Source organism: Mixophyes fleayi, chromosome 11, assembly GCF_038048845.1.
Source record: "Mixophyes fleayi isolate aMixFle1 chromosome 11, aMixFle1.hap1, whole genome shotgun sequence".
In the NCBI taxonomy this organism is placed as follows: domain Eukaryota; kingdom Metazoa; phylum Chordata; class Amphibia; order Anura; family Limnodynastidae; genus Mixophyes; species Mixophyes fleayi.
Genome location: NC_134412.1, coordinates 82,759,605 through 82,785,148, shown reverse-complemented (window position 1 = coordinate 82,785,148; position 25,544 = coordinate 82,759,605). Strand labels below are relative to the sequence as shown.

The following is a 25,544-nucleotide window of genomic DNA, read 5'->3' as shown; positions in this document are numbered from 1 at the left end:
TTCCAAGTGGATTCCTTTTAGCACATTTCATATTGACGAAAGCCATGAGAAAAGTCTCTCCATATCACCGACTAATGTTCTAACTTGGTGGCACAGTACATAGGTGATCAGTTTATGGTTTATATGGGTTCCCTTGTTTGAATCCCCAACCAGGTAACATTTATTTCTCCTTTGATTTTGCTCCAGGCCCCATGATGACATTGATAAAGTCTAACTGCTGCTCGCATCATGTACTGGCTTGGTTGGCTCAGTTGACTAATAGCCAGATTGCTGACTGTGATGATGAAGGTCCCAGTTCAAATCCCCAGCACAGGCTTGACTGTCTTTCCCCCCTTGTCATCCTGCTCACTGGGCTGATTGTTGGGTTCCCTTCTGAAAGTAATGATGTGTTAATTTGATTGTCTAGCATTGTTTAATAAACTTGGCTGTTGTGGTACAACAGCCAAACTATAAAAATACTAACTTTTTTACATACTTAATCTTGCTACTATACTACTCTTTTCTCAACATTCCTGACATTGTTCCCAACATTGTTACATTGTTAGGAACACTGCTGTCAGTTGAGCACTTTACTGCTTGCACACTTACTTATGCCCTCAATGTGAATAAAGACAGACCGTCCTTCAAGTAAGTAGAAACATTCTTCTCAACATCACGAACCAGCCAGGTGCACCAACCAATGTATAAAGGGGATTTGAACCAGGATCTCAGCCATCTAAAGACAGAAGAGTACCTGGCTACTAGTCAACTGAGCCAACATTCAGTGTAAGTAATACTTGAGACTTTTCTCAATGTCTTCAAAAAGCCAGGTGTAAAATCCAAGTACAAAAAGCTACAGCTGTTTGTGGTTTTGAACTAAGACCTAAATCAGCTCAACAAGCAGAGAACTAGGCTATTAGCCCTCTGAACCAGTACATGTTGTAAGCAGCAGTGAGACTTTTATCAATACCATCAAGGGACCTGGAGCAAAATCAAAGGTGCTGTAAATGTTACCTGGTTGGGGATTCAAACCAGGGACTCAATATAATCTGTAAACAGATCTCCTATCCATTGGGGCACCAAGCTAGAACATTTGTTGAAGATATAGAGAGATTTTTCTCATGGACTTCATTAAGCCTATTGCAATATGAAATGTGCTAAAATGGAAGCCACTTGGAATTCAAAGCAGGGCCTCTACTATGACTGTCCATGGGCACCTCACTACTAGTTGACTTATTATTTTCTCAATGTCTTCAATCATACTGCTGCAATATTCAATTTACTAAAATGAAACCAGACAGGGGATTCAAACCAGAGATTCTTCAGAACTCCATATAAAGAACCAGGCAACTAGCCTGCTGAGCCATTTCCTCCTTTAAGTTATTTTGCAGAGTTTGCTGGGACTTGCAGTTCGGAAACATGGCCCATTCCTGATACAAACTGACTGAAGACAGTGAGAAAAGTCTCACACCACTCATAAAGGAAGAAATGGCTCAGCAGGCTAGTCGCCTGGTTCTTTATATGGAATGCTGAAGAGTCTCTGGTTTGAATCCCCTGTCTGGTTTCATTTTAGTAAACTGAATGTTGTAGCAGGCTGATTGAAGACATTGAGAAAAGTGTAAGTTAGCTCAGTTGATTAATAGTGAGGTGCCCGTGGACAGTCATAGAAGAGGCTCTGCTTGGAATTCCAAGTGGATTCCTTTTAGCACATTTCATATTGACGAAAGCCATGAGAAAAGTCTCTCCATATCACCGACTAATGTTCTAACTTGGTGGCACAGTACATAGGAGATCTGTTTATGGTTTATGTGGATTCCCTAGTTTGAATCCCCAACCAGGTAACATTTATATCTCCTTTGATTTTGCTCCAGGCCCCATGATGCTATTGATAAAGTCTAACTGCTGCTCACATCATGTACTGGCTTGGTTGGCTCAGTTGACTAATAGCCAGATTGCTGACTGTGATGGTGAAGGTCCCAGTTCAAATCCCTGGCACAGGCTTGACTGTCTTTCCCCCTTTGTCATCCTGCTCACTGGGCTGATTGTTGGGTTCCCTTCTGAAAGTAATGATGTATTAATTTGATTGTCTAGCATTGTTTAATAAACTTGGCTGTTGTGGTACAACAGCCAAACTATATAAAAAATACTAACTTTTTTTTTACATTCTTAACTTGCTACTATACTACTCTTTTCATTACATTGTTACATTGTTACATTGTTAGGAACACTGCTGTCAGTTGAGCACTTTACTGCTTGCACACTTACTTATGCCCTCAATGTGAATAAAGACAGACCGTCCTTCAAGTAAGTAGGAACATTCTTCTCAACATCACAAACCAGCCAGGTGCACCAACCAATGTACAAAGGGGGATTTGAACCAGGATCTCAGTCATCTAAAGACAGAAGAGTACTTGGCTACTAGTCAACTGAGCCAACATACATTGTAAGTAATACTTGAGACTTTTGCTCAATGTCTTCAACAAGCCAGGTGTAAATCCAAGGTACAAAAGCTACAGCTGTTTGTGGATTTGAACTAAGAGCTCAATCATCACCACAAGCAGAGAACCAGGATACTAGTCCTCTGAGCCAGCTTAAGCAAGTGAGTTTTCTCATTCATCCTGGTGCTTCAGGCAAGGTAGAGACTCAAACTAGAGACTCAAACCAGAGACTCCAGCATTAGCTGCAAACAGAGACTCTGAACATGAGTCTGCAGAGCCACCTTGCTTGCTAAGTATGAGGGTAGATTATGTCCATCAATGGACCTGGAGTAAAAGCAAAGGAGCTGTAAATGTTACCTGGTTGGGGATTCAAACCAGGAACTCTATATAATCTGTAAACAGATCTCCTATCCACTGGGCCACCAAGATTGAACATTTGTTGAAGATGTAGAGAGACTTTTCTCATGGACTTCATCAAGCCTGTTGCAATATGAAATGTGCTAAAAAGGAAACAACTTGGAATTCAAAGCAGGTCCTCTACTATGACTGTCCATGGGCACCTCACTACTAGTCAACTGAGCTAACTTATACTTTTATCAATGTCTTTAATCAGCCTGCTGCAACATTCAGTTTACTAAAATGAAACCAGACAGGGGATTCAAACTAGAAACACCTCTATCACTACAAGCAAGGAACCTGGTTACAAGCCCACTGTCCCATTTCTTTTTTAAAGCAAGGAGAGAGACTTTTCTCACAGTCTTCAATCAGTAACTTTGTATCAGGATTGGGCCATATTTCTAAATTGCAAGTCCCAGCAAACTCAATAAACCTCTGTTTGACCATCAGTGGAGAGAGTCCAGCCACAACTGGAGTCCTCTATCTGCCTGACTGCAAAAGCCTTTGATATGTGATTATCTTATATTTCTACATAGGTACATTTAGAGCTCTGAAACAACAATGTCAAATCATTCTGCTCTGTGGTGGGGTTTGTACATGACAAGGATTATAGGAAGGTGAAAGTGACTGACAGGTGATATGTGGAGTGATGATGATGATTTTGGTGTGGCTCATCTCTCAAACAGACAAATCACGGCTAGGGGCAGTTAGTGAGAGAGACAAATATTTATATTAGGTACAATGACGTTATAACTAAGTTAGATACAAACCTGAAAATACCTTACTGTGCGATGAATTTCAGAAATTACTCTATAAGACACCAGGGCCTGATTCAATAAGGAATGTAAATGTCAAAATGACAATACATGCTGTATTTTGTGTAAAATTGTTCTGCGCATGTCCAGAAACAAACCATACACCAGAGAGTGCAGCAACGTCCAATTCATCTTCGAGCGAAAAGGACCCTTCTACAGACTAAAATTTCAGGAGCGGATCCGGGAGGGAAATGGGTGTATGCACATAGTCAATGTACAGTTACGGCTTGCCAAGCTCGAGCGCACACAGCAGTGTCCGATTCAAACTCTGGGTACGTATTTTTCTGTCATGTCAATTGCACCAGTCACAGGTCAGGTGTAAGTGCTCACTGATAGACATGACGGCTGTGGATGCACGCTATAACATGTGTTTGCTATCAGGAGCGATTGTAAAAATGTTATGCACAGTAGACATTAATAACATCTTAATAAAAGTATTTTACAGAGAGAGAAAAATTTATTTTTTTTATTTATGTTTTGTCATTAATAACAGGTGACTTTAATTTAATTTTTTTTTTTCTTTGTGTGACTGTATATTCCATATATGTATTGGACATATCCTGCAGTGTATTGTCTGTTAGAGCAGAGCTGACCTAGACCTGTATTCATCAACAGAGGCAGAGCCAGATTAAGGGCCACTGGGCCTGGGGCTAAAAATTAGAAAGGGCCTATTATGAGAGGTGCTTTCCCGTTGGAGGTGTGGCCAGTGATGTGTGGGTGTGGCCAGCGGTGTGCGGGTGTGGGTGTGGCCAGGGGTGTGCGGGTGTGACTGAATCTTCAATAGATTCCTTTGGTTCTCATAGGGTCCCAGAGTATCACAGAGGAGAGGACTAGACTGAGCCACAGACAGAGAAAGATTTTATTGTGAAATAAAATATCTTTATTGATTCTTGTGCACCTATACAATAAGGACTAGGAGATAATACAACAATATTTATCTTCTTATTTCATCTTCCTGTTGTTTACAAAGACAGCATAACAATATAATAACATAATAAAAATAAACGGCATAGAATACACACGTGACATAAATATATGTAGTGAAAATTCTATTCTTATAAACAGTGCTTAACGTGAGAATAGCCCTATATTCCTAATAATTGACACTACGTGGCATTTAATCTCATATATTATTTCATCATATACAACACAGATACTATAAAATATACTATATATAAAATATACCATCAAATATAAGAAACATAATCGATATATAAATTTGATACAGTACAACTTGATATTTCGTCTTTCTTTTTATGGAAACGAGAATAAATAGATGTTTTCTCCTGAACAATACAAGTGTATTACACACCTGCTGGAATCCAGTGACGTCTTCAAAGGGGAGTCAGCTTTATTTGGTACCTTTTATGCTAAAATTCATTATTTGTCTCAGCCGATACTTTCACTGAACAATAATTTGTTTACACGAAAAAGCTAAGATGACCCACAATAAGTGTGCAAAGGTGTAAGAATTGCAGGCCTGCAGCAGGATTGACGTTTATGCCATCATGCCCCTGGGTTATTGCAAATGAGACAAATTTTATGCGAAGTGCGTCAAGTTTGCATCATCTGATTCAAAGAGTTGGGTAGATCAGGTGTTGAATGCGGGCTAGGTGCACCCCGTTTTACCTTCAAAGGTTTTGATTTGTGGGGTAACATAATTTAAATACAATTCAAGGGCTCAAGAAGGCACATTTAGGGGGACTTTCAATATTTTGGGGGCCACAGTGTATTTTTCTCCCTGTATTCCCCTGTACTCCTTCTGGGAACATTTTATACAATAAAATGCATTTCAAGGTGTATCCCCACCAACTTAATTAAAACATTCAAAAGTGAAATAATGGCATGCAACAAAGACTGCTCCCTCACTCATGAGCCTACGTATTCTGCAGGTCTTAAATGAACTTTATTGTCAGGAATTTCACCTATTAGTAGAGAAAATAGAAACATCCTGCAGCAATTGCTGAAAATCACTTCACACCAACAATGGGGGGGATTTACTAACACTGTGCAACTGTACAAATGTGTAACCCTTAGCAACTACTCAGCAGTTTTCTTTGATTGGTTTAGCAAAAGTCAATGACAGCAAATCTCTTGTTGGCTACTAGAGTCATTGCTCATTTTATATTTGTCAATAAATTCAGTTGGCTGCTCAACATATCAAATGGCCAAATTTGTTATTTACAGATTTACGCACCATATTGGGGTTGGCAGAGGTTGGTTCTCACCTCACGGTCTGATAACTCAGGTCGCCCTCTGCAGGATGGAGAGCTGTAACGCACCTCACCGCCTACTTCAATCAGTGTATTGGGACCATGGTGACTGACTGTGTGGGTGTAGCAGCAGGAGCAAAAGAAGATAGGGGGTATATTTACTAAACTGCGGGTTTGAAAAAGTGTAGACGTTGCCTATAGCAACCAATCAGATTCTAGTTATCATTTATTTAGTACATTCTACAAAATGATAGCGAGAATCTGATTGGTTGCTATAGGCAACGTCTACACTTTTTCAAACCCGCAGTTTAGTAAATATACCCCATAGACTTCCTCCACTACCTCTAATCCACTAGAGCTGCCTCTCACCGTTGTGCCAATACAATGATAGCAAGAAGCAGCATTCGACGGGTGTCACAACTATCCATCATACAGTTATTGCAGAGTTCAGCCGGTGACCTGAATGTCTGGTAAAGGGCGACATCACAAATGTTTCATCAAGTGGCACAAAGATGCGGAATTATCCTAAATATAAAGATTGAATGTTGATATAGATTTCGGAGCCAAAAAGAATCTCTAGAAAGTCAATAAAGGACTCATTAGTCCTAAAAAGGGACAATTTGGTAAGAAAGGGGAAATTTAGGGCTAGATGGTAGACTGGGCATCAAAATGTGGGTATGTGGGGGAGGGGTAGGTAGTTTCACATGTGTGCCAAGAATTTAATGGCAGCAAAACCCCCAAATTTTAATCAATATTGATGACAATGCAGCCTATCAATTCACAAGTAACTAGTGACATCACGAGTTCTTTGTAAATTGATAGGTGGAATATTGGTTTAGTCCACAATCTCTATCATTGCAGCTTCTGATTAGTTATTCCACTCACAAACCCCGTCTGTGGCGTCACAGGACCCTGGTATGAAGTCACTTTGGTGTCACAATCCAAGTAGCCTCGGGGCGGGAGAGAAGCATATTAATAATAATATTAGGGGTGATACAGCTTTAAGTTTAGAGTTAGAGAGAGGCTGCTTGACAACCAAGTTCTAACTTAGGTATAAATCGCCACCATAAAGGGATTGCAACCAAAAATATTCATATTTTGCAATTAATAATAAGTCAAGCAAATTTATTAATTATATCTGGTCCAAATATATTTACATAAACTATGACTGTGGCCTCCATTTTCCTCTGCTTTGAATGCCCCAACAACTTTATGTTTCAGAAATTCTTGGTGCAGATTAAAACATCCCCTCCCATCGTCACGCAGGGGAGCGCCGTTCCTGCAATCCGGAGTAGAAATCCTTTGTGCCTGCCTGATTGGTTTACATTTTTTTGCATTTGTGCACGTAGTAACCGGTGACATAGCCGATGATGAATATGATCCAAAACAAGGCAAGTCCTCCCACCACTTTCATGGCGATGCCGATCTTCCCGGTACACAGTACGTTGTAGACTCTGAAGCAACAAATTAAACCTAATGTTATAACTCACGCTGCTACCGGATGTTGGGAAAGGACAGGAATGTCTAAACAAAATATGGGGCCTGAGGTAAAAATCAAGATCTGGGCCGCCTACAGTACATCGAAGGCATAAAACATTGCTTGGTGACACATACAAAGCTATACATGGCAACTGAACCGGTTTGTGTGGGACAGTCTAGGAGCCGGGAGGCCAAGGGGGCGTGGCCTCTAGAAATGGGTGGATCCAAAGTTTACAAAGAGTATAGGTCAGTGGTTCCCAAACTGTGCACCTAGGCCCGCTGGGGTGCCTTGGAGAGGGGTGTCTCGGCCAGGGCCAGTGGTAAGCAAGGCGGGGGACTACTTGGTAATTATTTTGGCTTGGGGGTGCCTTGAAAAAATTTTGGAGCACCTAAGGGTGCCTTGAACTGAAAAAGTTTGGAATACACTGATATAGGGAAACAGAACAAGCTAGAGTATTATATGCACTACCTGAAGGAGTTTGCAACAAACTATCATCTTTTCTATTTAGATAAGGAACAGTAAAGTTGGGTACAAGCTGGAGATCCTGCCGGTGCCCAAATTAACAAGATCCTTCACAAGCGGGGTCTGTCCGTGTTCATTTCAATCCCTGTCAACAAGATTGGGTCTAAAGCAATCGTCTCTTTGCCTTTACCCTGGCAAAGGGCATGTTTTGGCCATAATTGTGGCATCCTTACCTCCGCCAGGCTGGCGTTTCCGCGTTGGACAAGTTCACACTAATTTCCTCTTGGTTCCGGTCATTCCACCGGCTGTACTGAACTCCGGGTGTTTCCTGGGTCTGCATCCTCTGAAGATCAAACATAAAAGTAACATAAACCCCACGATAAATTGCATAGAGTAAAACCAATCAATCTTATATAATAGGTCTCCAACAGCATCATTAAACTTTTTTCGGCCCTGTAGGAACACTATTAGGATTTAAAAGTAAACACTGTTACATTTACAAGAGGCCAAACAGTCTCCTTTGTTAACGAACCACTATACCTAAAATGCACGTTGCAATATATAAAAGAAATACAAATAACATTTACACAAATATGTGTAATAGTTTCCACAACATGATCTAAATTGAAATATAAGGTATTGCCGTTACAATAATATATTTTCTGTTTTTTGACCATTAAAGAGAGAGATGACAAAAGATGTGTTCTTTAATAGCGTTACAAACAGGAAGTCTGCTGTGCATAGGGTAAAAGTATCCCCCCACAACTACAACTTTATTTGAAATATCTAAAGTTCAGATAAAGCTCCTGCAAGTTTTAAACATACATATGTAAATGTGATTATTTGTTCGTTTAGATAACATATCTTGCTTTTAAGATTATCACACCACAATAGATTGAGCGTTACACCCTCAATAGCAAACAGTGCATAGAGGATATCAGCAAGCATACTAACAGTTTACGCTAACGGCTGAATAAAGTTTCCAGATTCAAAACTTGTATTGTACTGGGTTGGACATGGCGCCAATACATAGACACCGTTGCAAATGATATCGCTGTCTGTGACATCGTTACGCTAAGTAACACCTGGCTTTATTAGGGACTTACAAGTTGACTTATTCATTATGGTGGCAATAATTTATTAATCAACAAATATTAGTATATTATTTTATTAGGGGACAATATTAATGTATTATTTTACTAAGAGGCAATACTATTTGATTTATAACAGGAGTAATAACAATTTATTTAGGACGGGGCAAGACTTGTGGCACTATCCAAGCAAGTTTGTCACGTGTGTGCAGTATAAGTGGTGCCCCCTTTATGAAATAATTATTATTGGTAACACAATTAGTATTATTCCGTGCAATAATACATTTATACTGCTCCCGTATTAAAATACATTTATATTGCTCCTGTAATAATGCTATAAATGAATATTGCCCCATAATAAAATACATTTCTACTGGCTCCTTAATAAAAAAGATTATTGCGGCCATAATTAATAAGTCAATGTTGTGTTCCTTCTGATATGAAAGGCAGATCGCTCAAACATCATGTCTGAAAAATCTGCTTTTCACTGGCGTTTTTGCCTAAACTGCATGTGGCTTAGGGTTTTGCAAACAGTCACAGATCGGAGGCGGTTTGAGTTTCCGCCATCCAATCCGTAGGTTGGTAATTCCTTATATTTGCAGCTTAAAAACGCATAGGATGTTTGCAAAACGCACAAAAATCACTGCTTAGTCAGTTACCCCCAAGTCTGGTTTTGTGGGATCACGTTGATTGTTCTGAAGGCCAAATGCAAAATAATTTGCTACGAGCAAACAACTGCTTGTTTACTTGTATATTTATATCTTATAGTACAGTTATACTTTATATCTTACATCATACTTACCAACTTTCTCATCTTGAAATCCGGCAGCCTGCGGAGGAGGTGGGCGTAACGGGGGTGGGGCTCCAAAATGCACGTAATTTTGGACCCGCCCCCATGACGTGATGACGCAAAACGCGTCATTTGACAGCGTGGGGTCAAACTCCGCGATTCACCGGGAAGTGGGCAGAATAATCCAGATGCGAGAGATTGCCACACTCGCCGGGGAGTCCGGGAGACTCTCGCAAAATGCGGGAGTCTCCCGGACATTCCGGGAGAATTGGCAAGTATGTCTTACATTACTTGCATATGTATATCTTACATTACATGTATATTTATATCTTTCTTACATCACTTTTATACTTATGTGCATGCATGTTTAAATATAACAAAGATTCTATATCCATACTACGTTTCCTCCTTCTGGTTTCTTCTTCTGTCTCACATAGGGCAGAAACGCCTATAGCCTTTGTTGCAATCTCTGTAACATAATATCCTGCGTTGTCTGAACTCCTCCTATGCTGTACAACATAAATAAACACTGATAGACATGAACCAGTAGCGCATAGGTCAGACAAAGTTAAAAATGTGGTTATAAAATGGACCAGTGGGAATATTAATAGCCCTGTGGCTTCCAGGAATAGTTAGAGGTTCCTGTTATGTCCCAAATACCAGAGATAGGTCTGAAATACATTAATACATCCTACATCAGCATTGCGGCCTCACAGTGCTGAGGGTTCAATTCCAACTAGGGTCCTACGTGTGTGGTGCTTACATGTTCTCCCCGTGTTTGCATGAGTTTCCCACAGGTAACTCAGAAGGTTAATTGGCTGCTGTCAAAAATGGACGTGTTTGTGTGTGTGTGTGTTAGGGGATTTAGACTGTAAGCCCTATTGGGGCAAGGACTGATGTGAGTGAGTACACTGGATAGCGTGGCCAAGATGGCCGCCCCATCGCCTGAACAACATAGAGAGCTTTGAGTCCTAATGAGAGGAAAGTTCTATATAAATAAAAAATAAGCATAATTATTATTACTAATAACATATTTCCTCTTTTTTACATAGGTTATAAGAGAATATTGGGGAGATAGAGTTAGCCATAGCAAACACATTGCTTGCCATGTAAACACTCAATTCCTACATCTTAAATACACGGACACAGAAATGGGGTCATTTAGAGATTGACGCATTTGCATCCAAAACGCAGGCGTGCACCGCAAAAATGATGAATTTGCATGTTTATTTGGAGTTGCACCTATCTTAATATATATATAACTCAAACTAAACACGTACATGTATCTGTAAGAAGATACGTTTAAAGCTCATGAAGACAGGCTTTAAGCGTATCATGATGCGTCGAAATACTCCAGATGTCAGTCAATCAACCTGATGATGGTAAATCACGTTTCAATGTGTATTTAAAAAATAATAAATAAAAAAAGTGCGCTCACCCAAAAAGTGATCTATCGTTCAGAGCCTAGGCTGGTTATCACAAATGGGGGACGAATAGGGTGGGGTCCCGGTGGGGTCCCTACCCAAAAGCTGCAACCAGCACCAAGCTGTGGTAGGCTGGGCTGGTCGAAAGGTAAACCCACAGCACAAGGTCCCCCTATCATAGTGGGAGATTGCCCCAGACTACTCAGCACGGGGCTAATTTTCATAAGGGTATCCGGCCCGCTAAAATTACATTAAAAGAAAAGTCATAGTGTTGACAATTCCAGAGTTGAACAAATTCTCTGATCCTACGACCTGTTAGGATGTCGTGCACAGAATCAATAACCAAGGGCTCCTCTAAGCGGGAGACTGAGGACTTGAAAATAAAGATAATTTACTGTCACAGAGACGGTGAAGGCTATAGAAGAGATATGTAAATGTTTCTATTATCAGAAATCAAGGCCAGATATGGAAGGAAATCACAGACAATCTCTGATTGTAAACCTTGTAAAGTGGTCGGATACTGTATGTAAAGCAGAAACCACACACAAGGCCGCCATCAGGGAGTACAGCAGTACGGGGCCCTACAGCAGAGTGGGGCCCCACCAGCCCTGAGCCCAAACAAATTTATTAGGGGAAGAGGCCTCCGCAGAGAATTAAGGGAGGTAGCGGAACCATTTCTAGGCAGCAGCTGCTCCTGAGACGTGAGAGGGGGGTGTGGGGAGAGACCTCTGCGTGTTAGGGTGCACAGCGCACCCCTTTGTAGACAGCATGTCTGCCTCCACTCCCAGGATATTGGGGAACCACAGCTGCCTCCACTTGCTTAAGTCCCAGCCCCCCAGGGGCCCGGCTCCCGGACAGAGAGCCGCGACAAGGCAGAAAGGCTCCCTGCAGCATTGCTGATGTCATGTGATTACTAATGTCACAGCGCCGTCAGTAGAGAGGAGACAGCAAGAAGATGCAGAGAGGTAAGTAAACTACTGCAGGGGCTAGATGGAACCGGGGATGGGGGGTGACTAGAGATGAGGGTGGGGTCAGAGAAGGAAGGAGGGGGCCCTGCCTCTTACATTTGTTCTGCTCTGTGAAATTTCTGGTGGCAGATCTAGCCACATACATTATACATTTGTGAAAGAGAAGAGAGGACACCTCGCCAGCTATTGATCTATTATGCTTTGGTGCTGTGTGGCTGGTATATTGTCTGGGAGGAAGGAAGAAAAGATTATGCCAACTATCAGCAAATCCTAGAAGCTGATGTCCCAGAATCAACGAAGATATGAAAGCTGGATATTTCAGCTAGACAACGATCTGGGACATACCTCAATACCTGAACCATGATGCCGTTACATAAACACACGATATGGGATGTCCTGTACAGAGATCTCACACTCAGCACATGGAGGACGACCTGAGAACATTTCTGTGTTGGAGGAATCCGCAGGGAAGAGCGGGGAGAAATTCCCACAGCAAGAATAGGACGACTCTAACCCGGCTGCAGGAAACATCCGCAAGCTGTGATTTCTGGCAAAGGGGGAACGTTTTCCCCAATGCCACATTCACTGGGTTTCATTTTTCTCAATCTGCTAAATTTAGTAAATAAATTGTAATTATGGATTATGTCCCGAAGTATGCAGCGTTCAATTGTGTATCCTCTAGATGTTGTTTTCAGTTAGAGACTCATTGGAACATGCAGATTGCAGAAGGTTTTGCAATACAACTGTATAAAACTTAATAAAAGGTCATTTACAAAAGCACAAAACATGCAGGTGCTGAGCTTTACAATTTGCACAAATGCGCCTACATGGAGATGGCCTGAAAATAAGCCCTTACACTGAATATAATATATTCTATACTTGCCAACTTTTCCTCATTGGCTTTAGGGAGATCCCGCATGATTTTGGTCCCACCACCAAAACGATTGTCACAATTCTGGACAATTACAGGGGACGGGGCTAAGATGACGCAATATTTGCATCGTTAAGCTCCGCCCCAGCCACTTATCTATTGCGGAGGCGAGAACCGGCGGTCTCCCAGAAATGCGGGAGTCTCCCTGACATTCAGGGAGAGTTGGCAAGTATGATTTATCCTGGGATTTTATATTTAATATTTACGGAAAGTTGATAAAAATAAAACATAAAATTGTCCTCTTTTCATCATGCTTAATTACATCATACTTGCCAACCTTAGCTTTTATCCCCTCCTGGAGGGGAGGTGAATTTAAAGATCGAAGGGGGGTGGGAGGGAAGGTGAACCGCATAATTATAACCCCACCCCCTGCAGCAGAATTACAAAACCACATCATTTTGCAGGAGGTGGGGCCAACAATACACCATTCACAAGGACTTTGCTGGAAAAACAAACACCCTGCAGCTATCCTCATGGGCGTGGCTTTGCTGTCCCCGCCCCCACGGAATAGATTGGGCACTTAGTTCGGTTCTGTAAGTCAGAGTCGCTTGTTTTTCATTTCAGAACCTGCAACATGGAACTAATCTAGCCATCATCTGACCTTTGGAGACAATATACTGCAGCCACAATAAAATATGTGAGGTACAAATGTTTTTTTTTTTTTTAGAAAACATTTCAGTGTAGCTGCCAAATATAAAGCAAATAAACAGCGATCAGAGTCCACAAAACACCTGCGTACAATAGACGGTTCTAGATCAGCAAAATAACCCCTAAGACCTACTATGCAATGTGACAGCTCAACAGAGCTTTCTAATATACAAATAATTACTATTTTTAGTTTTGATCTGACAGTAACGACTCTGCCTCAATAAACAATGAGTTATAAATGCTAGATAATAAGGATAGATGAAAACATGAAGTAAATTAGAATGTTACTGTGTAGCTGGTGTATACTGAGGAATAGGGACATTTCCAGGGACTAACCTTTATATCTATATTAGGAATAGATGGAAACTACATTAATGGGCGCTGCACCTTCTGATGACTTTAATTTGCCAATGGGGGCACTACAGTGCCCCAGGCTTGGAGGGGGGTTTCCAGGCACTAGGACTCTCCCCCCCCCCTCAGTTTACCTATGTTGTTTTAACTTACTACAGAGATTAAGGGTAATGTGGGGCCCTTTTGAAGGTTAGAGGACCGACCCTAGGGCCCCTGGAGTGTATGATGTTGCCTATCACTGATTTTGAATTTCTAAGTGAAATGCTAATGAAATATCACAGTTGCCTACTCTCCCGCCATGTCCAGAAGAGTCCCGAATTCTTGGGAGTTCTCCCGGACTCCCGGGACAGCAGGGAAACCTCCCGCATTGTGCCCTCCTCTTTGGTGAAGTGGGCGGGGGCGGGGCTAAGCGGGTCATCCTGGACCTGCCCCCTGTTGTGATAGGCCCATATTGATAAAGTTTGACAGGGGGGCAGGGCCTAGACGCGATCTGCCTGGCCACTCCCCCCATGACGGATCCCCCACGTATGAAATATCATCTGCATCTCTACTACAACTATTAAGTTCTGCACAGTGGGGGCAGTGGGGTGTACAGGGTGGTATGACATACCGACACTTCTCCTACTGCCTTGATTGTTAAAAAAACAAATTCCATTTACTTACATTTTCCATAAAACTCTGACTTCCACGCCTGCAACTGTACAGAAAACCGATCACAAAGGACAGCCTCCTAAATCCACGCTTCTACGTAAATGTTACATACAGCCGCATTTAGAGTTAGGACCAAAGATAAAGAACAAATTTCCACTGTGACTACACCATATGGCAATGCAGGGATGGCAAATTTAAAATGTGTGGACAGATTTAGAGTCGAGAGGGGGGCGTGTACTATCTCGATTCTATATTGCAGAGTAAAAATAAAGCTGGACAATATTTGTGTGCTACATGCAAAAGCAGCCAGTATGCAAAAAAATAAAAATAAATGCGCTTACACCTCTTGCATTGCAACATGGTTCAATTCGCCCCCTCTTTTGCATTGCTCCTATAGAGGCCCATAGTGTCCCGGTAAGAACGGTGTCCGAGCTTTGCTCATTAAATAGACATTTTTCCTGTATTTGCTCATTAAAGCGTAACTTCTTCCTGAAGCAGATGCCATTCCTCCACACAGCAAACAGTCCCAGGACTTACCTCCCTGAGTCCTAGTAGATAGCTGGATCTCTGTCAGCTGGGATGGTGAGAGCTGGGGGAACTTGTACAATGTGGTTCAGGGAAACACAAAGTTCCGATACATATGTCAGAGCTTCATGGAGGCTTCAGCTGACTGTAGTTCCTTTCTGGATAAATTCCAAATCCTTCCTTTGAAAGGGGGGAAGGGGGGGGGGGGATTAGACTTCACTGTTTGAACCAATAGTGAACCTGCCAGTTTCAGTGGGAGAAGTTGTGTAAGATTGGGAGGATATCCAGGCAGTGAATGGGAGGCCAGGAGATGGATTAAAATGTTTCTTTTAGTGCTTTATCTGAAGTTACCAACATGTACGTTATGTAATAATACTGATAGGTGCTACCTAACGCTTAATGGGAAAGTATTAACAGAGTGCTGTATTAGTGTCGCATGCTTGTAATGAAATGTTTTGTGATGCTCCCCCTGCTCTGGCTCCCAGGATGAGAGGGGGGGGGGGGGGGTGAGGGGGCTTGTAATGTTTCCCATGGTACAGCAACAGAAGCAGCAGACACTCACATGTCTGTAACAGACTATTATAAAATAGGAACTCCCTTGTTATGAGCAGGCAGCAAAAGGTCAGGAACAATTTTGGACCGGAGCAGGAGGAGACCCCCAGCTGCGGACAACCTCTGGCTGCAAGTTGCACGATACAGGTTTAAAATGCTAAAAGTTCAAGGGGTATATTTACTTAACTGCGGGTTTGAAAAAGTGGAGATGTTGCCTATAGCAACCAATCAGATTCTAGCTGTCATTTTGTAGATTGCACTAAATAAATGACAGCTAGAATCTTATTGGTTGCTATAGGCAACAGCTCCACTTTTTCAAACCCGCAGTTTAGTAAGTCTAGCCCCAGGTCTTTAATTTGAACAGCAGATCATCTCCAAGACTCATTGTATAATATAGAAGAGGACTGCAACTAATAATAACGCATACTTGCCAACTTTTCCTCGTTGGCTTCAGGGAAATCCCGGGGATCCCGCATAATTCTGGCCCTGCACGACTGTCACAATTTTGGGCAATTACAGCAGGGGGCGGGGCTAATGTGACGCAATATTTGCGTCATTAAGCCCCACCACTTATCTATTGAGGGGCGAGAACCGAGAGGTTCCCCTGCTCTCCCGGGAGGTCTCCCAGAAATGCGGAAGTCTCCCGGATATTCCGAGAGAGTAGGCAACTATGCGTTAAAGAAAAGCAGTTTATGAATCTCTAGAGACTGAAGTGTCTTTTACATTTCTGTCTCCATTACTGAAGTCACGTTGTCTTACCTGTCAGTCTTTGATTAAATCTTGGCCTCCATGAAAATGGCCACCTCCTTAGGCATCAATACATGGACATAGGACACAATTTCTGAACTGTGTCATCATGCCACAGATGGCGAAGCCAACCATGTCTTGTACTGGCTCAGCATCAGGGAGAATGCCAGACTCTTCAGGGAGTGAGGGAGATCACCCCTATTTCAGGGAGTCTCCCTGACATTCAGGGAGAGTTGGCAAGTATGGAATAACGTGACACTTTCCATATATATATATGTATTTGAATTTCACATAACTAGCAGCACATAAGAAAAAAAACTTCATACCAGTCATAAGCTGATGTTAGTACTGAATAAAACAGAATGTACTCACCCTGAATGGTAATCATAAGCCCCAATGCAGATGGAAGCTGAAAGACTTCTGCAAAGTGCAGCAATAAAATATATCCATCACCTGAAAAATAAATAAAAAATGGACAAGTTGCAAAAACATCAGTACCAGGACTCACAATGGGATTAGTAATTACCGGCAACTAAGTGGCTAAGATGGAACAAGTTTGCCCTTGACACTTGTAGTGAGCTGGGAGAAGCTGATTGGCTGTAATGCAGTACAGCGCCAACGCTGTAGTATGATGCAGAGCAAAACCATGGAGTGAAGACAGGTCAGGCACTCACATCTCCTTACTACCATCAGATACAGGAGCAGAGCACAGCAGGTGGAACCGGACACAGTCAGTGCAGGAACGGAGCACAGCAATAAGTCAGTGCTAGATAGCAGCAGGTAGAACCGGACACAGTCAGTGCAGGAACGGAGCACAGCAATAAGTCAGTGCTAGATAGCAGCAGGTGGAACGGGACACAGTCAGTGCAGGAACGGAGCACAGCAATAAGTCAGTGCTAGATAGCAGCAGGTGGAACCGGACACAGTCAGTGCAGGAACGGAGCACAGCAATAAGTCAGTGCTAGATAGCAGCAGGTGGAACGGGACACAGTCAGTGCAGGAACGGAGCACAGCAATAAGTCAGTACTAGATAGCAGCAGGTGGAATGGGACACAGTCAGTGCAGGAACGGAGCACAGCAATAAGTCAGTGCTAGATAGCAGCAGGTGGAACCGGACACAGTCAGTGCAGGAACGGAGCACAGCAATAAGTCAGTGCTAGATAGCAGCAGGTGGAACCAGATACAGTCAGTGCAGGAACGGAGCACAGCAATAAGTACAGGCTTTAGCCTTTGCTAGTACACAGAGGTACAACACCAGCACAGTTCGTAGAATAGTAAGATGTCCAGACTATGTTAGTCAAGCAATTAATGGTAAAAATGGCAGGTGGCAGTAGTCTGTACAGGGCAGGATCAGGATTGCCAGATAGTGGCTGAGATACCCAATTATCTGGCAGATATTCCCTCCAGCACCTGCACCGCTTCTTTGCTCACCAGACCATCATCAAATTAACCCTTGCTGTGCTTCTTTAGGTCCAAACCAGCAGCTGATCTGGAAAAGGTCAGTGAATTATAATTCCTAGCAGGTCTCTTTATCGCACTTTCTTTATAGCAAACGTTACTCTAGGCCACTGGTCTTCAGATGACACCAAGGGCTAGATTTACTAAACTGTGGGTTTGAAAAAGTAGAGATGTTGCCTATAGCAACCAATCAGATTCTAGCTGTCATTTTGTAGAATGTGGTAAATAAATGATAACTAGAATCTGATTGGTTGCTATAGGCAACATGTTCCGTCCTTCTGGAAGCCACATAGGGCTATCTGCTGTGTGACTGCACAAGTCCGCCCAAATCAATAGCCACACAGGAGTGCAGATGAAGCGTCCTTTATTGCAGCGAACAGCACGCCATCGTTTTTAGAATTAGCGTCTACATTCTCAGCTAAACTAATCTTCCAAAAGACAGCGTCAGATTCTCTACCTAAACCTCAGGCATTACAGTCAGAGCCGTAACTTAGAATTCTAGCGGCCGGGGCGAGAAAGACAAATGCCGCCCCCCTAGCCCTCAATTTTAACCAAATTAACCTAAAATATTCCTAAATTGCGCCCCCTTCAGCATTGCACCCTGGGCGGTCGCCCTGTCGCACAGCCCTAGTTACGGCCCTGATTACAGTACATCCTGCCCCATCTGTACAGTGATGGAATCCATCACTGAAGACCACCCCACCCTTCTTTCAGGGCATTTTTAGAAGGTGGTGGACTCTCAATAACTCGATTTAGGAATGTTTTAAAGAAAAACCTTGAGAAATGTGATTTAATTGTTAAATAATCATTAAACTTCCAACAAGGTACCTCTTATACTCTATAATCAGCTGTGTTTCTAAGTCTCCATTTAACATGAGCAGTTTTTATTTTAAAGATGATAGTATCAAAGTGCACATAATAGCTCCTTATTTCTGATAACAACAGATATGCTGAGTGTACACACGTGTATCTAGCATTCAGAGAATTTCATGAGTAGACACTGATTATTATATTGAGCTTTACACTTCAAAACAACCCAATACATTTCCACTATCCTTCCCTACAATGCAAACTCACAGTGCTTTGTATACATCCAGCTTGACGGTGCTTGATGGTGAATGCAGCTTTATTTTTTGTTAATAATGCTTTATTTATGAACTTTTGGATGTAGTACAACAATCAAACCACATTCATACAAAAAAAGAAGTAAGTCAGACAGTAGGAGTACTCCCAGCATCTCAAAAACAAAATCAACTACCTGCTTCCAAAACTCACTGACAATAGGGCAAGTACAAATTAGGTGGAAAAAAAAAGAGATAACCCCCATAACATGAAATGTGGGGCATCTGTCTAAACTTACTGGGCATAGTTTATGGAATTTGACAGGTGTATAATAGACTCTATGGGGCTCATTAAGATTTGGATATAAGATATGTATTTCTGTACTGGGTACATACACCAGAAAAATCTGAGCAGAGTAGCGTAAAGATAAATCATGTCTCCTTATGCCTAGAGAGGAGGAAGTGGGAGAACAGGGGCGGGCAAGCATCGCCTAAGTACAGTAAGGGAATGTTCATGTCATTGCAACACAATTAGACATGGATGCAAACGCAGATAGACCCCTCATAGAAGGCGATCTGAAAAAGTGGAGATGTTGCCTATAGCAACCAATCAGATTCTAGCTGTCATTTTGTAGAATGTGGTAAATAAATAACTAGGGGCCTGATACATTAAGGATCTTAACTTGAGAAACTTCTTATTTCAGTTTCCTGGACAAAACCATGTTACAAAGCAAGGGGTGCAAATTAGTATTCTGTTTTGCACATAAGTTAAATACTGACTGTTTTTTCATGTAGCACACAAATACTTGATAGCTTATTTGTACACAGACATTTAAAGTTGATATTTGTGTGTTACATGAAAAAACAGTCAGTATTTAACTTATGTGCAAAACAGAATGCTAATTTGCACCCCTTGCATTGTAACATGGTTTTGTCCAGGAGACTGAAATAAGAAGTTTCTCAAGTTAAGATCCTTAATGAATCAGGCCCTAGAATCTTATTGGTTGCTATAGGCAACATGATCTCTTGTGGTAACTAGAGATACTGGTGCAATGACGCACAATGATGGCTATCAGCAGCACTGGTTGTATATTGACCCCTCCAGTTTATAGTACTTAATTCATTAACATGGCAGCTATATTCCCAGAACAATATTCTCTCTTGTGTATATGACACTTCATTATATTATTGTGGACATATAAGGTATTACGACTTTAGCGTTAATTACAAACACTGTCACACACGTGTAGGCCTGCTGGACTTATTGTGCAAATGCTACCGGTTTTGAGTTGGACGCATATAATACACACAATAACCAGTGAATACTGTAAGTTATAAAAAAAAAAATGGCTTCACTTAGTGCAAGGAAATATTTTACCACATTCCTCAACATTTTCAATATATACAAAACTGAAACTCAGTTGCCCCGTGACCCCACTGCATTCCTGAACAGTAACCGTTACGGTGCTCTTAGGTCAGGAGATTTGTATGATCACAAGTACACAATTATCTGTGACCAGTCACAATCTAGCAGCTGTAACGTGGGAGATATTACTTGCACCAGATTTTTTAAAATAATTTTTCAACATAAATGTATCAAAAATGCTGCATCTGATAATTTCCATTTCCCATGTTCCGTCCACTTGTGAGACTAATACCCATATATAAGTGTGGTGTTATTGTCATTATAAAGAAACAGCCTTTTTAGGTTAGCATTTAAGTTTTAGATAAGATGGTTCTAAGTAAAAGGTCTCAGGTGACTAAGTTATTGGCCTGTGCATATGCTTTGGAAATTTTTCTCAATACATTATTGTTTTCTTATAGGGGTTTTAAATATATTTATAGCAGATATGGGCAGAAATGGACAACCTTATATACTTGTAGGGCCTTCTAACCTTCATTACCATTAATCTCAGTAATAAATTATTAACAGTGAAGGTGGGTACTCACCTATGCAATCAGCGACTGAAAGTCCCGATGAGCAGGACGATCCATGTGTATCCAACTACACGATTTATCTTCAGATCTGTGATCTTCATCCGTCATAACCATCTGCTGAAAAGATGGTGACTCTATACACAGTTATCTGCCTACGCTGCTGGTCATGGGTGTATCCTCCACCTCCTTCTCTGATCCTACCCTTCTTATGTGCACCCTCCTCCTCCTTCTCTAATTGGACTCTGATCTGCACTCTCTGTCTCTTGATCTTACTCTTATTTGTACCCTCCTCCTCCAATGACTCTTATCTGCACCCTGATCCTCTAATCTGACTCTTAATTGTGCATCCTCTGCCCCTCTGATCACTCTATCTCTGCACTGCCTCCTCCTCCTCTCATGACTCTTATCTGCACCCTCCTCCTCTATTGTTTGCTCCCTCCCACACTGATCAGACTCTTATCTGAACTCCCTCCTCATTATCTGATCGGACTCTTATCTTCACTGCTTCCCCCTCCTCCTCTCATCTGCATCCTCCTCTGATCTGACTCTTCTTATCTGGACACTCTCCTCCTCTGACTCTTACCTGCACTCCCTCCTCATTCTATCTGCATCCTCCTCTGATCTGACTCTTCTTATCTGGACACTCTCCTCCTCTGACTCTTACCTGCACTCCCTCCTCATTCTATCTGCATCCTCATCTGATCTGACTCTTCTTATCTGGACACTCCCTCCTCTTCCTATCTGCATCCTCCTCTGATCTGACTCTTCTTATCTGGACACTCTCCTCCTCTGACTCTTACCTGCACTCCCACCTCTTCCTATCTGCATCCTCCTCTGATCTGACTCTTCTTATCTGGAAACTCTCCTCCTCTGACTCTTACCTGCACTCCCTCCTCATTCTATCTGCATCCTCCTCTGATCTGACTCTTCTTATCTGGACACTCTCCTCCTCTTCCTATCTGCATCCTGCTCTGATCTGACTCTTCTTATCTGGACACTCTCCTCCTCTTCCTATCTGCATCCTCCTCTGATCTGACTCTTCTTATCTGGACACTCTCCTCCTCTGACTCTTACCTGCACTCCCTCCTCATTCTATCTGCATCCTCCTCTGATCTGACTCTTCTTATCTGGACACTCTCCTCCTCTTCCTATCTGCATCCTCCTCTGATCTGACTCTTCTTATCTGGACACTCTCCTCCTCTTCCTATCTGCATCCTCCTCTGATCTGACTCTTCTTATCTGGACACTCTCCTCCTCTGACTCTTACCTGCACTCCCTCCTCATTCTATCTGCATCCTCCTCTGATCTGACTCTTCTTATCTGGACACTCCCTCCTCTTCCTATCTGCATCCTCCTCTGATCTGACTCTTCTAATCTGGACACTCTGCTTCTCTGACTCTTACCTGCATTCCCTCCTCATTCTATCTGTATCCTCCTCTGATCTGACTCCTCACATCTGCTCTCTCCTTCTCCTTCTCATCTGACTCTTCACTGAACACCCTCCTGCTTCCATCACATTCCCTTTTGTTCCTCAGATGCTGAGTTTCACCCGTGGTCCCAGCTCTATCATATAAATAGCTGGCAGTGTAGGAGCATAGACCTGGCCACAGCTAGGGCTGCAGGTCAGATCACACTTTATATTATCAGATCAGAGTTGTTCCATTTAGTTACTCTCATACAATACAGAGCTGCTCTCCAGATACAATTGTGTTCAATGGTAAATTCATTACTTTATCTGCCGTCCTTCTGCGCTTTGTTCACGAAAACTCTGGAAAAATAAAGTAATCTGAAGGTGGAAAACTTACTTAAATGGTCATCCACTTGTGTAAGATTATGATGTTGTTTTGTAGAAGGGGCAATGAAATTTAAAGCGGCAATGTCGGGTTAAGTGTTTAAGCACTTAACCTTAGGGGTCCCCACATTGCCGGTTTAAATTTATATTGACAGACGCCGCGATGACGTGAAGCTGCAGAGCCCAACACTTGGCCAATCGTAATAACTTGCTTTCAGCGTGGTCATCCAATCGGAGATCTCCAGCGTCAGCTTCAAGGTAAGTCTGTTTATTTTCACATCGGTTTTACAGAAATTCGGATTTTATTTGTAGGGCTTCTTGATGTCGGATTGGTGGTAATCGTGCAAAAGACTACCACCGAGGGGCAATGCCCTCAGAAGAAGCCATTTCACATATGTGGGGTTCTTAACTGTCCCTTTAAGATCTCTCTGTACATGTGAGTTTTATATAAGAGGAACTAATGACATCCCACATGAAATATAGTCATTAGTCTACATTACACGGATACAAGCATCAAGACACATCATAAGGGAACCATACCATATTAGATTGATAACATTTGCCTTTAGTCCTACTTTCGGTTAAACTCCTTTTTACAAATACACAAATCTTATCACAAGTGACGGTATTGATAAAACCACTCTCTTGTTAACGTTCCATTCATGTGAACTGAAAGTTCAAGGGGAGGGACATCGACAACCAACGTTTATTTGGTAAGCAGTAGTAGGAGAGTCGATTGCAGCGCTGGACTATTGAAACTGTGGGGTGACCCACCGGATCTGGATAGTACAAAACAGAAAGTAGAACTTTGTATTTTATCTAATGAACTCCACCCAAAACTAAATTCTTATCCTTAAAGGGTTACCTTTAGAGTAGAAAGGTTTATATAGTTGTTCATTTTATAATCTTTGACTTTCACAAAACTCCACTTGAAGAAACCGGATATATGCTGAAGAGACATCGTCAGTCTATCGTCCCATCCTCAAATTATCCCTCTGCCACAGTCCGAGGCTAAGCCCCAGCCCCTGTATTGCCTAAGCTTACAGCATAGCTAAATCTATTCTACCCCCCACGCCACTAACTACCCCATCCCCACCATAAGCCCCATTCCCCGCCTCACCAAATGACAATAGCTCATTAATCAAACAATTGTCTCAATCCCCCATTGGTAATTGTCTCTATTAGGGTCTAGCAATTCTCTTGGGAAGTAACTGGCTCATGTGGAACTTTCCAGACATCTATTTTCTTGTTTTTATAATGACATTTTGTTCATTAATTAAAATATTGCATATTTTTATCTGTTTTTAAATATAAATTATACAATATATTATATATATATATATATATTATATATTGCCATGCGCTGGTGCTTATAAGGGTGATGTCAGACACGCGTTTCAGAACCCTGCATGCCACTTTTTTTTGTACAATCTTTATTGAAAAAGTTTACATACAAGCAAAAACGATACAAACAAATATGATTTGAGGTAATAAGTAAATAACCATATAGATATCACAAGGCAAAAGTATTAATAAATAACTCTACATAACAGCAGAAGTGGAATCAGTCTTTCCTCACAGCACAATGATTTAGGTGTACATATAAGATAGGACTACCTAGCAGCACCTATTTAGACGTAACTGCTCCTAATGGGAAGTATTAAGAGCGAAATGACATAAAAAAAGGGGGTCATAGGTGAGGTAAGTGATTGGGCTTGTTCAGAGACGAGACGCAGAGGGGGAAGGAGGTAGGGTGTCCACAGTGTCCAATGCTAGTGATGTTGAGAGGAGGACTAGCGTATTCATTGGGAATCCAAGCGTTTTCTCTATGGGGGACCTTCTTAAACCTATTTATTTTCCCCACAAAAACTCATTGTAATATACTGCAGCACATTTATCCGAATCTTTAAATTCACACCATCTGCTCCACGTAGCACAAAAATGCCCAACTCGGATCTGGCAATCCACTCTTCAAGTTGGAGGGGAGAAGGCTCTCCAGCCGGTGGATATTAATGTCAATGCTTCGCTATGGAGATGTTTTAAGAGTGACTTTTTACATTGCGTGATTGGCGTGCTCGCCAGGTTTGAAAGACAAAAGCCTGGGCGGTCCGGGACCTTCCCCCCAATTTCTCTTGACGTTAAAATAACGCTTTGACAAAAATGGCAAATTTTTGGCCATTCCTACCACATGTGTGTCAGAGTGTTACAATAGTCGAACCACATCTCCAGCAAGAGTTGGAAACCACCAGGTACAGTTCAGCAAGTAGGTTTGGAATACGAGCCGATTTTCTGCTACTGTCATACGTACCGAATATACCAGTTTAATTTGACAGTTCATAACCCAGCTACGTTCCTAGACCCATAAAATCCTTCCACCAGTCCCTTGTGCATTTAGGGGTGAGCTAAAAGCATGCCACCTCTTGAGATTACACACAATCCAAAAATCTTGGTTGGCAAGAAAATTTATAGACCCTGTTGTCTTCCTCAACTTCTTGTGTTGAGAGAATACCCGTTACGTCGAAGGCACTCAAGGTAGTCTGAAGAAGTAAATCTTTAATCCAAATTTCAAGTTATTATTCCAAACAAGGATTTATCTGTGTGGAGTTTGTACCCTCCGGGTGCTCAGGAGTCCAAAAACACACTGGTAGGTTAATTAACTTCGTACAAAAATTGACCCTTGGACCCTAATGTGTTTGTGGTAGGGAATTTAGAATGTAGCTCCATTGGAACAGCGGACAATGTAAATGATTATATATTCTCTGTACAGCGCTGTGTAATATGGTTGGTGCTATATATACACAGTAATAATAATATTAATAATAATATAGACGACA

The 25,544-nt window shown here is 41.9% G+C and overlaps 1 protein-coding gene across 1 annotated transcript; it reads right to left on the bottom strand.

The window, feature by feature from the left end:
- Positions 1–4,485: 4,485 nt before the first annotated feature.
- SMIM1 (small integral membrane protein 1 (Vel blood group)) lies at positions 4,486–15,325 on the bottom strand. The gene is made up of 3 exons (XM_075189990.1): positions 15,175–15,325; positions 8,017–8,126; positions 4,486–7,295 (listed from the first exon to the last, which is right to left on the bottom strand). Exons 2-3 carry the CDS (start codon positions 8,121–8,123, stop codon positions 7,163–7,165), a joined length of 240 nt encoding a protein of 79 aa, XP_075046091.1. The 5' UTR covers positions 8,124–8,126; positions 15,175–15,325; the 3' UTR covers positions 4,486–7,162.
- Between the last annotated feature and the right edge of the window lie 10,219 nt (positions 15,326–25,544).